Source organism: Gobius niger (assembly GCF_951799975.1).
Source record: "Gobius niger genome assembly, chromosome: 3".
In the NCBI taxonomy this organism is placed as follows: domain Eukaryota; kingdom Metazoa; phylum Chordata; class Actinopteri; order Gobiiformes; family Gobiidae; genus Gobius; species Gobius niger.
In genome coordinates, this window is record NC_136854.1 from 24,956,847 (window position 1) to 24,969,066 (window position 12,220).

Below are 12,220 nucleotides of genomic sequence, written 5' to 3' on the forward strand. Positions count from 1 at the left end.
GACCATCAGATCATGAGACAACCCGCTCTACCAGCTGCACCACCGTCGCCCCATTTAGTGGTAAATATAACATCAAGTACATAAATGGTCACAGTGATTATGTGCTTTTTTCCATCCATTGGGCGCTTTATATCAAGGGAAAGAAATCACCCATTTACAAACCAGTGTACACACAGACACTAGAAGTAAGGCGTGCCCTGCCCAAGGGCACAACAGCGTCACCGGCATAACTTTTGGATTATTAGGTGAATGTTCTCAAAGTAGCTTCAAGAATTGCACACTTAACACATCAATATTCATGTGCATTTTCCCATTTTCTCACATGTTTGTTTTTGGCCTTGCAGGTTTCTGTTTAGAGATCTGGAGCAGGCCAATGGTGATGACAAGACATACTACATAATCGAGAAAGAGACACTTGTAAACGCTTATCTCTGTTCCTTTTTACTGTAATTTTAACCAACAGCACCTTGAACTGTGCGGCCTTCACTGGAGTGGATGACCCGCTCAGGTCACTGTCCACTGGCACAAGGGCGCCACGCCTATGGTCAAGTTTGATGAGGAGGTCATTACCAGGGACAATTAAAGCACTGGAAGGCAGACAGAGATATATCAGTGTGCACAGACTGAGTTGTTTTAAAACATGTGATTGTCTTGGAAAACAGTAACTGGTTTATAAATGGAATGTTGCATGTGTAATATTTAATATGGATCGGTATTCCTAAACATAGAGAGTACATTTCTGTTTGAGTATTAAAGATTATGTTACATCGCGCTTAGATGTAATGATCTTGGGCTTTTTATGCTTGTTTCAATTTTCCTCTTCAATAGTGAACACCCGTTTGTATCAAAAGCGTCTGAGGCAAACATTACTGTTTTATGTGCACTTTAATTTAAAATATGTTTTTGTGGCGTTTTTACCCCAGTGCTGCAAGTTGTTACAGTCTGTTACTGACACTGTTCACGTGCTTCGTTGTTGCTGTTGTTTTAATGCAAGGTTATCTAATGCAGTGGTTCCCAAAGTGGGGGGCACAAGGCCTTGGGTGGGGGTCCCCAGATGATTTCAAGATGAAACAAAAAGAACAATTCTACTGTTCTTAGTACATTAGTGTAAATCAGCCTATAACTAGTGAAATCCATTCAGTTATTCAAAATAACCTGTTTAGATACATATTAACTTATAAAATGTTTATCTTCCCTAAAGTAGTGTAGGAGGCAATAATACAATGGGGGTCCCCGAGTTGTTTATGTGTCAATTTTGGGGTCCCAGCCAAAAAAGTTTGGGAACCCCTGATCTTAACATGGCAGAGCAACATTCACCAAAATATGCTCGCTGCCCTAGTCCTACTGAATACAGTATACTCAGTATGTCTTAATTGTAAAATAAATAACATTGCCCAATGTGTGTTTTGAAACTGCGTTGTTCACCAACTGCAACAATGGAAATTTAGAGCAGTGAAATCATGTAAAAGGAAGATGCTTCTTAGCCATTGGTTTCCATTAAAAGAGTTGAACTATAGGCTATCCTCAGCTTAAAGGTTACGCTGTCTTGTTCTGTTTTGTTAAGATTTTTGTATTGTTATCATAAGACTAAAAAACATAAATGAACTTCAGTGAAGTCAGATGACCGGTTTTTGCTGTAAGCAGCGAGTGCCCTGTCACGTGGCGTCGGTCACATGACCTCATAGGGAAGCAGCTCCGCTGTTTGTCTGTCTATGGTTTTAACAGTCTATGGTCGGCAGCATCAGCGGCTGCTACAGAGAACAGTCTTTTAATATGTATTATTTATTTATTATACTGTAAGGAGGATCACAATGGCATCAGTGGGACAGCGAGATTCTTCAGGTATGTTGTGTCAATAGTCACTAGAGAGACTAAACCTGGTCTTATCTTAAGCAGTTGTTTTCTCTCACAGATAACTCCGTTTGTAGTTCACGACTTGTTGTTGCTAAAGATAACATGCTGCTTGTATTTCTTTCGTCTTTTCATGGACCATGTCCTTTTAAATGTTGGAGTGAAAGTTACATTGATCTGTAAGTGCAACTGGATTGCCCCGTTACGCAGTCACCATGACAGCCCTTAGTGTTAGTAAGAGTCTTTGTAATAACAATGTGATAGCCAATAGCCTTTGTAACACTAAACAAAGACCTCATGTAGACTCTACCTCACAGCAGAGACAAATACAGCTGTAGATAAAACAAAAGCCTTATATCTAGAGTTGCACTTTTTCCAGCTCTGAACTTGTATCATGTACAGTATGAGAGAGTGCAGATATTGGCAGCTTGTTGTTTTATAATACACACAGTACACAACACAAATCCGTTTTTGCATCATTTTACACAGTTTTAAGCTATAGACCTTTAACCTGTTTGGCTTTTCTCTTTTTCTCTTGCAATGTGACTTACTTGTTTATGTGGTTCAGGCTTTTTTTCCCTTCCAGATTCTGTTGGCAATGTAACGTCCATTTATCAGTGCTCAAACACTGAACTTTTAACATTACATTTTTATTATTCAGATTCAGAAAACTTATTACTGCTGTGTTATCATTCGTAACATTCCCTTTAGAGACAGCGTTATGAATTTACATTTGGGTGGCCTCAGACTGATCAGAGCTGATAGTGAGGTGTTGACAGACTGGTTACGGCTGGTGTCATGACTGACATACAGGTAGGCAAGTAGGTCCTTCTGCTTGAACTTCAATGGAGGACATGAGCCGGAAGAGCGTGATTGTTTCAAAGATTACACAAACTCTTGTCTCAAAGTGTCTATTGGAGTACCCTGGTCATCGTTTTTGGGCCCAGCTCAGTCTGTCTGATGGATATCTGTCATGACACACTCCTCTGATCAAAGATAAGTGTGCTTGACTTAAAACAAAAAACAGGAAATGTTAAATGGCCTGTTCTTGCAGTTTTTGAGTCACGCAAACTTCAGAAACCAGTAGCCTGTATATTGACTACATAGATGATGTTTTACTATACTACTATACTCTTGTGTAGGGGGCGCAAAAACACAAAAGCTACAAACAAGAGGCTAAATGTGAAATCCGTAGATAATTATTTCTTATTTCATACTAAATATTCTCTTAATAATATAGTAATATACTCTTTACATCACAGTAATAGCATGGTAATAGGATGGAAATACTTAGCATGGGAAGGAGGGGTGCATTTCATACATCTATGGTACATTTGAAGTGACCCGTGTGCTTCCTGGGATGGTTCACGCTGTGCTGTTTGTTGGGAGCGCACATCTGACCCTGCTGTGCACCAAGGCTAGGAACTAAACTAAGAGGTGACCAGAGGGCAAGGGTTCACTTCAAGTGAACCAAGTGTGAACATGCCTGAGGGATAACGAGAGATAAACACAGGTTGCAGCCTTTTTCCCTATTATTACCAGATAAACACTAGCCTTGTTTCCTCCTTTACAGTCTTTACACTGATTAGGGTTAGGGATATGGTTAATTTAATTAATAAAGTCTGGTGTCCTTATAATTACCATAATCACTTTGCTATTACACACCAGGCTATGTTTATCTTATTACAATGCCATTACTGTGCTGTAAAGTAATGTACTATCCGCAGTTCAATCAATCAATTAATTAATACAAATGCATTTTTGTTGTGATTTGTTGAAATCATTGTCTATAATTCAATTTAAGCTTTAGCAGTGACCAGAATTGCACAGATGATATCAGTTCAGTGAGTTTTACTTCTCATTTCTTTTGGCACATGCAGTAATTAATGCAGATGGAGAAATTATGCAATTTCTCCATCTGTGAGATCAATAAAGTACCATCTCTTATCTCTCTTATCTCTTAATTAATGAATGAATTAGAATGAATTAGAATGAATTAGAAGGCAGTAGAAGGAAATCTAAAAAACTTAAACCCTGATCAACCAACCAACCAATCGTGGGCAGACGGATGATACACATGAGCAGAACCAGGGGAGATAATATTAATAGTAATAATAATGGCTTACACTTGTATTGCGTTTTTCAAGCCTGTGTAACCAAGTTTCTCAAAGCGCTACAGATTGATTGTTCTGACCCTTTCGTTATGGTCACAAGCAGCAGTCTGAAAAGGCCATGTGAGGCTTAATATGCCTGATTAGCCGCTCTGAAAGATTTGTAATACACTAACCAGCTTTTAGAGGTGCTATGCCTGGGCTCTAAATGTGTGTTTTTGCTGCACCTGTTGTTTTAAATTAAGATTGCGGTTTCACCCTGTCATTATCGATCTTTATTTTTAGACAAAACCTCTACAATGACCTCTCTCTACTCTGAGACTAATACTCATGGGAAATGAGTGCTTTCACTTCCAGGTGCCTGTTTTCTATCTGATGACTTTGAAAGACTGCATTTGTTCCGTGTATCTCTCAGATATGCGTTTTGTGGAATACTTTTACAGTGACACTCCAATACCCTCCAGACAGGATCGTCAGACTTGATTTGATTACACATTGATTTGTGTTGCATACTGGTTGACTGACACAAACCTGGTCTCTAAACATTTTTTGCAATTTTACTTGTCTTCATTCCTAACATTGTCTTAACAAATATGGAATTTACTTCATAAACTGAGCCCTGAAAGTCACTCAAAATGACACAGCTGTGATGAAGGCAAGGTGTTAGGCAGAGGTAAAAGTGATGACAGTTCTGGCTTAAGTTCATGCGCTGCTGACATCAGACTTTCTCTGGGGCTTGTGATTGTTGGGTGTAGATACCAGACATGGCATCAGCACCTTTGAAGCTTTGTTCATCAATGTTGTTCTGCGACTATAGGGAAAATGGTTAAGGTTAAAGGGTTAAATGCAAAATCAGACATGAGATGGTCTTTGTTAAAAGTTTAAATGACATACATCCTCTGTGGAGAATAAATATCCTGTCATGGGGCCTCATCACCTGCAAACCCTGAAGTGTGGACTTCTGCAAACATGTCCTTACATGACTTGCAATCTTGTTATTGTTTAGCATTTAGCAGATGTCATTTTGGGTGCTCTCATTATGTTCTTAATGCCTGTTGTGTTGAACAGACCTTTTTTTTTATTGCACACCTAAATGCAATTAGTTAGATAATAATTGAAAGATACTTGGAACATCCACTGCCTAAAAGATCCCGTACTGCTACAGAAATAAATAAATTTAATTTCACTTTACTGCTTCATTCTACTCACTCAGAACACAAATACTATATTAGAAATTGTAGATGACTGCTTCTGTATGCAACATTTATGTTTTCCCCCTGTATTCCAGAGCAAGAAGGTCTTTCCGGCCCAGTCATGTACTACGGCTCGACAGACAGCAGCGGAGAACACGACACTCCGAGAAATAGAAATGGGCATCCTCACATAAACCATCAGCTCCCGTCTGCCTCTGGGGGGAGTTGGGTCGTCGGGACTGACCAAAGAGAGGAGGCTCTGCGCAGGAGACTCAAGTACTTCTTCATGAGCCCCTGTGATAAATACCACGCGAAGGGCCGCAAGCCTTACAAACTTGTACTGCAACTTCTCAAAATTGGCATCGTCACTGCCCAGGTAAAGCATAACCGGGCCACTGATTTGTGATCTGTAGTAGTATGGTATTAGGATGGAGATGGCATGGTACCAAAAAGTGCAATACCATGGTACTTACATGGAAACAGGACATACATGTAATTTATTCCATGGTGATGTAACAAATCCTAACCATAACCTAGTATGAAGAATATCATGAACACGAAACATCCCTTTCTATCCCGAGTTACCGTACTATTTCCCTCCTATTACCATATCACCTCTCTGGAGTAAAAGTGTAACATCATCAAATTACTTCCTGTTTTGAGCGAGACACTGTCATATTTCCGATGCAGAAATATGAAGTTCCTGTATCACTGACCATACCTTCCCTTTTTGGCATAGTAAACATTGGTTTGGCATTGGGTGAATTGTCATGATGAATTTGCAATCTTGGCTTTGACTTGACCGTTTAACTCAATGTTTTGATATTTTAAATGTAAATGAAATTGGGCTATAAACTGTCTACATGAAGTCCATTTTACTTTATTTATTGTGTTTGTTTTTTCATGCAGTTGGTGCTATTCGGCCTCAGCAACCAAGTGGTGGTGAGTTTTAAAGAGGAAAACACTATGACCTTCAAAAACCTATTTCTCAAAGATTACGATGAGTCGTCAGATGATCCGTTCGCGGTTTACACCCAAGACGACGTGTACGACCACATGTTCTACGCCGTGGACCAGGTTTGCCTCAATTAAATCTATTTATAAAACATGAGTCTCAACATTGTTTGGAGGAGAGTTTAACATACTGGTTTGTCTTTTAACCCCTAGTATCTAGCCTTACCAGATACCACGATAGGACGATACGCCTATGTGTACGGGGTCGGTGTGAATGGTTCTGCGCTGTCCCTTTGCCAGCAGTACTACAAGAAGGGACGCATTGATCCTGCCAACGACACATTCAGTATAGACCCACACGTTATCACAGGTAAATGTAGTGCTGTTAACCTCTTACCCCTCGCCTTAAAGGGACTAGATGCCATTTTTATACTCGGTACTGCCATCTCAGGTCTTACGCGTAACTACAGTTTCTATATTAAAGGGATATTTCTGGATTTTGGACATAGGGCCTCATTTCCTAGTTATCCAGAGTGTTGTTGATTTCTGGAGGTTGTTTTTTTTTTAATTCATGCAGTCCTTATATTTGAAGAGTTTAGTGGTGCTAGGCTAGTGCTAGGCTAGCACATGTCTATGGTAATCAGTAGCCTGCATTAAAAACATCTTCAAAATCATCGGGTCGTCCTCCAAACGTTGCCATATCTGATTTGTAGAAAGCTCCTTTGTGAATTCCACGTGTAGTAATGCCGGCCGCAGGTAGACTAACTACTGTAGATCCGGTCACCTAGCAGGAACCTAACCAGGAAGCTGATGCTGCTCAAAAATAAGTTCTATTAAATGCAAAATCGTTATATTTCAAAAACGATTCAGTCAACACAGACTTTTCTATCAGTAATCTGGTGTTATAAGTGATTTGCCTCAGGTGCACTGTGCTTGGGTCAGAGTGTTTTTAATGCAGGCTACTAGTTACCATAGAGATGCACTAGCTTAGCACTAGCCTAGCACCACTAAACTCTTCAAATATAAGGACTGCATGAATTTTAAAAATATATATATCTTCAGAAAACAGCACTCTGGAGAACTAGGAAATGAGGCCCTATGTCAAAAATCATTCAGGATTTTAGAGGCAGTTGTGGTGAATAGGTCTGGGCTCATTCTACACATTAGGACATTGCTGGAGCAAGTACGGGGTGGAAAATACATAATTTTAACATTTTTCATCGTCTAGCAGTCTCTGAAACCCAGTGCATGTTCTCCAGTTCGCTTTACCCAAATCTAAAAGCTTCTTGACCGTAGCTTTGTGTCACATTGTTGAAGTGTTTTATTGTGTTTTCTTTTTTCGTCACTTTTTCTTGGCTTTTTTGCTGCTTCTTTGTTGTTGTTCTTTTTGTACTGTTTTTATAGGGGGGGGGGGGGTTTTCATCGCTTTCTTGTGACTTTTGTGTTGTGTTATTGTTGCTTTTGCAGAATATTTTTGTTACTCTTTTGTCAATTTTTTGTGGCTTTTTCATCACTTTTTTACACAATGCTTTTTTCTTGTTTTCTTGTTGCTTTGCTGGCACGTTTTTGACGATATTTTCGCTATCAAGAAGCTTTTAGATCATTTGGGTAATGCCAAACTGTAGAAAATGTGCTCAGCTAAGGTGGGGGTTAAGAGGTTAAGTGGTGTGCTTTTTTTTATCCATGCTGTTATAATACTTTGCGCTTCAGTGCTACCTAAAGAAGGTAGATCATCCCTTAGGTTAGGGTCCAATGGTGGATTCCTGTGGTGAGGAAACGGCTGTGTATCTGTGTGTGTGTTTGCATTCAAGGTTTGCACTGCCGAGAGCCCATACTTTTAAGCCCCTAATACACTTTGTACCTGCTCTTGGCTGTGTATCCAGATTGTGTCGGAGTGAACCCTCTGTCGGTCCCTACAGCTTCCCTTCCCAACAACTACAAGAACTTCACCCTAAAGTTCCACAAGTGAGCAATTTTTCAACTCTTCTCATCGCTTGTGCTCGCTTGCGTGTGATCATAAGCTTCGATCTATTTCCCAGCCATGCAAAGACATCTGTTTTCAAGAATTGCCTGTAACATTTTTTTGTTCCCTGGCTAAAGGCTCATTAATGTCACCATCCAGTTCCAACTGAAGGCAATCAATGTCCAGACTATCATCAACAATGAGATCCCAGATTGCTACACATTTTCCATTACAGTGAGTGGACAATTTATTTAAATTTATTATTGAAAGGTGTAGCCGTGTTACAAGTACATACTGTGCCAAAGCTGCTGATAGCTGTATTGCAATTGTCACTCTGATACTGTATTGTTTGTTGTTTATTTTCCCTGCCAGATTGTCCTGGACAACAAAGCTCACAGCGGCAAAGTAAATATTTGGTTAGAGAATGATGCTTCTATAAAGGAGTGTAAGGACCCGAGCGTCTCTGGACAAGGTACACCAGTACAACAGTACAACAATAACAGGTCAGGATTTAAGTGTAACAACGCAGACTTGATGACTGTGTTGTTCTTTCCAATTTTGCAGCTGAAAACTACACCCGTATGGCATATGATATCATTGTGGCAGTGGTGTGTTTGCTTTCACTGCTGCTGTGTGGACGCTCCATATTAAGAGGGATTATATTGCAGCAAGTATGAACAGCATGGTTAATGCTTAATGATCATTTGCATTTGCTTAAAATAATTGCTGTCCCATGTCATCCAGGAGTTTGTCCAGTTTTTCAACGAGAGCCTGGGTCGCAAAGTGTGCTGGACAGACCGGCTGGAGTTCATTAACACCTGGTACATCCTCCTCATCATCAGTGACATTTTTACGCTCATCGGTACATTTATCAAAATTGGAATAGAGTCTAAGGTATGTGTTGTTGGAGGCGTATTACTTGATTGTAGTTTTACAACTCAAGTTCATCATAAATACCTCTTGGCAGAATTTGTCCTCCTATGACCTCTGTGGGATTCTGCTGGGAACCTCTACTCTCCTCGTGTGGGTTGGAGTCATTCGTTACCTGACCTTTTTCCAAAAATACAATGTAAGCGCCGAACACACATATTTAAGAATGGTTTTGACAATTTCATACGAGATTTCTTTATAACACTGATTCGCTATTCTTATGAAAATAGATCTTGATCGTTACTCTTCGCGCTGCCTTCCCCAACGTCATCCGGTTCTGTTGCTGTGTGGCTGTTATTTATCTCGGTTATTGCTTCTGTGGCTGGATAGTCCTTGGACCATATCACGTGAAGGTAAATCATAATTGTATTACCAGTGGACAAAGTACAACGTGTTAGTCTTGGCAAAACCTGTTTTGTTTTCAGTTTCGTTCTTTGTCAATGGTGTCCGAGTGCCTCTTCTCGCTCATCAATGGAGATGACATGTTTGTGACGTTTGCGGGACTGCGGGCGAGCAGCTCTCTAGTGTGGCTCTTCAGTCAGGTGTATCTGTACACCTTTATCTCCCTCTTCATCTACATGGTGCTGTCACTGTTCATCGCTCTCATCACAGGAGCCTATGAGAGTATCAAGGTACTTACTGTTCACTTGCAGTTAAAATCCTTTATAAAATGTGCCCTATTTCAAATCGTATTTCATGTTTTTTATTTGAAATTACCTCAGCAACAAACCCAGGAGCCAATCCATATCACAGACCTGCACGCCTTTATAGCAGAGTGCACGGATGCACCGAGCTCTGGGAAGTTCAGGGGTCTAGAAACATCTCCATGTTCTGTCTTCTGCTGCTGTGACAGGTAACTAAAGCCACGAGCTGTGAGACATCCAGAGGTGGGTAGAGTCAGTACGAGTGATGTTGACTTCAAATTATTTTACTCAAGTAGAAGTACAAAGTAGTGACCAAAATAACTACTCAACTGTGAGTAACAGTTCCAGCGTATAAGTCTGATTTACACTTCAGTAGACCCTTTAATTGTTTGTAAACCTTCCGGGCTTAGCTGGAGGCAGGAAGCTACATTCCCTGGTTCCTCTGGTTCTTGCACCTTAAGCCACAACCACAACCACATTTTTAAGTTGTAGTTTTACACTTATAATTGCTAGTTTCAGTTTAATCTTATTTCTCTTGATCACTTCCTGCCTGCAGGTGATGTCACTGATGATGCTAGCAGCGAAAGGGTCTGTAGTAACTTAAATAAAACATGAAATCATGTGAAAATCCTAATATTTCCAAATAAAATACCAGAAAATTATTCTTCTATGAAGCTCTAGCCACTGATTATAGTATTGATACTTCATTATAATATTATTCAAGTAAAAAGTAGCAAAACTCTTCTCAGAAGTGCAGTTTCTTCAAAAAGTACTTGAGTAAATGTAGTTGAGTACTACCCGTCTCTGGATACATCACACAGATATGATATAGTTTTAACATACAAGTGAATACTTATGGAATTACTAAACTATTAACATTTCTTAACTCATGAATATATTTTACCTGTAAATTCCTCAGAACAACAACATACGAGGATGTCCTGCTGGTGAACTGAAAACAACCTCACTGACCTCAGGAGTGCACTAACTCCCCCTAGTGGCCATAAGGACACACTGACTGCTGCTCAATCTGGGTCAAACCCTCTGCAGGATGAGCTGCTTGGACTGAACTCTATTCTTTTAATGTGTCTGCCACAATGCACCATTAACGCACAAACACAGGCCTTACATGGTTTTAAAGCAGCAGTATTCTTTAAAACATTGCCTTAATATAAAGACAAAGTTTAACATTTCTGTAAAATGTGACTAAACATGCACATTGAAGTTTGTAAATGAAAATGTTTTATTTTGAACAGTGTCAAACCGGACATGAGGGTTAAGGTGCTGAATAGCACTTAATGTTCTACACATCTCAAGGTATCTTATTGTTGTGTTCTTGAAGTAGTTACATTTTACAGTCCAATGAAGAAAATGTTTCCTCTGACTTGAAGACCACTGCTGATTTTAATAATTGTAGTCGCCAATCTACTTTATGCCCACTGTATTTATGGGGACGGACTTACAGGAGGAAACAAAAGCAATAATGAGGACATGACTGGGAACATATGTATTTATATATTTGTGTCCTGCTCTTCTTTTTCATAGTTCATAGGTTTTATTATTTCAATAGTGACTTATTTTAATTAGAAACAGCGTCGTTTTTTGTATTCTTATGGAGTATTCCATAACTGCCTGAGTGGATGTTTAGTATAAATGTCCTGCTAAATTGCCTTGTATGTGTATTGTACTCTTCTGCATATGTTTGTACATATATGTGTGTTATGTACCTAATATTTTCATACAGCACTTGAACAACTACATGACCATGGTCCTTTTATCCATGCTGTACTCTTTTTGATAATTAACTGATGTGCAGTATGTTACGATGCCAGAGGGGGGTGCACTCCCACATGTGTCTGTGTAATACACCCCTCTGTAGTACATAGTAGGCTGCGGGTTGATGAGGAAATGCATGTTGTTGGGTTTGGTGGACACTGCCCACAGTCCACTGCTGTGGCCTGTCTCATGTCGTTTTCAGGACAGTCCACAATGATGAGCTCATTTCCTGCTTATTGAGCTTCATAGGCCAGGCCTGCAGCTGATGAAGCACATCTCTAATAACACCATACATTATGCACCACTCTGCTCTGATGGATCAGTCAGACTCAGCAGCTGGACACCTGCTGCTGGTACAAAACACTTTTTCTGGAGTCACTGAGTTGAAATTGAAATTTTCCCTTGTTTGAACAATTTAAAGTGTTTCTCTGAAATTAACCTTTATTTGTATAGCGCTTTACAACAGCACCAAAGTGCTTTCTATAAGGGCACTGAAAACTATTTCAACACAAAATTAAATCATTAAGATAATGCCAAACTCATGTCAATGTGTACAGTGCAGGATGGTTACTTCCTTTTGGAAGTATTAGGGGAAAAGATTTCAAAATGAGTCATGTTTTTCCATTCCATTAGTGTGTAATTAGTTGTCCCTTAATGATTGTTTTTGGTAAGCAATGCGAGTTCAAAATGCACAAAGGATTTTTTTTTTTTTTACTGAGACTTGGAACCCTCTGGATTCTGTTTTATAATTGTACGCAGTGCTACTAGTCTGCTCAACCTCATAGCAATCTAAAGTAT

At 39.6% G+C, this 12,220-nt stretch overlaps 1 protein-coding gene across 1 annotated transcript; it reads left to right on the forward strand.

Annotated features, from left to right (window-relative positions):
• The first annotated feature begins 1,679 nt into the window (after positions 1-1,679).
• LOC306961555 (mucolipin-1-like) lies at positions 1,680-11,194 on the forward strand. The gene is made up of 14 exons (XM_079554341.1): positions 1,680-1,842; positions 5,251-5,531; positions 6,065-6,232; positions 6,323-6,479; positions 7,993-8,074; positions 8,210-8,306; positions 8,445-8,544; positions 8,637-8,743; positions 8,817-8,966; positions 9,040-9,141; positions 9,233-9,355; positions 9,428-9,634; positions 9,725-9,855; positions 10,566-11,194. Exons 1-14 carry the CDS (start codon positions 1,812-1,814, stop codon positions 10,600-10,602), a joined length of 1,773 nt encoding a protein of 590 aa, XP_079410467.1. The 5' UTR covers positions 1,680-1,811; the 3' UTR covers positions 10,603-11,194.
• The last annotated feature ends 1,026 nt before the right edge of the window (positions 11,195-12,220 follow it).

Coding starts and splice junctions, on each gene's coding strand:
- LOC306961555 (XM_079554341.1), top strand. CDS start 1,812: ATGGCATCAGTGGGACAGCGAGATTCTTCAG. Junction 8,075..8,209: donor TTCACCCTAAAGTTCCACAA/GTGAGCAATTTT, acceptor CCCTGGCTAAAG/GCTCATTAATGTCACCATCC. Junction 9,142..9,232: donor CCTTTTTCCAAAAATACAAT/GTAAGCGCCGAA, acceptor TTATGAAAATAG/ATCTTGATCGTTACTCTTCG.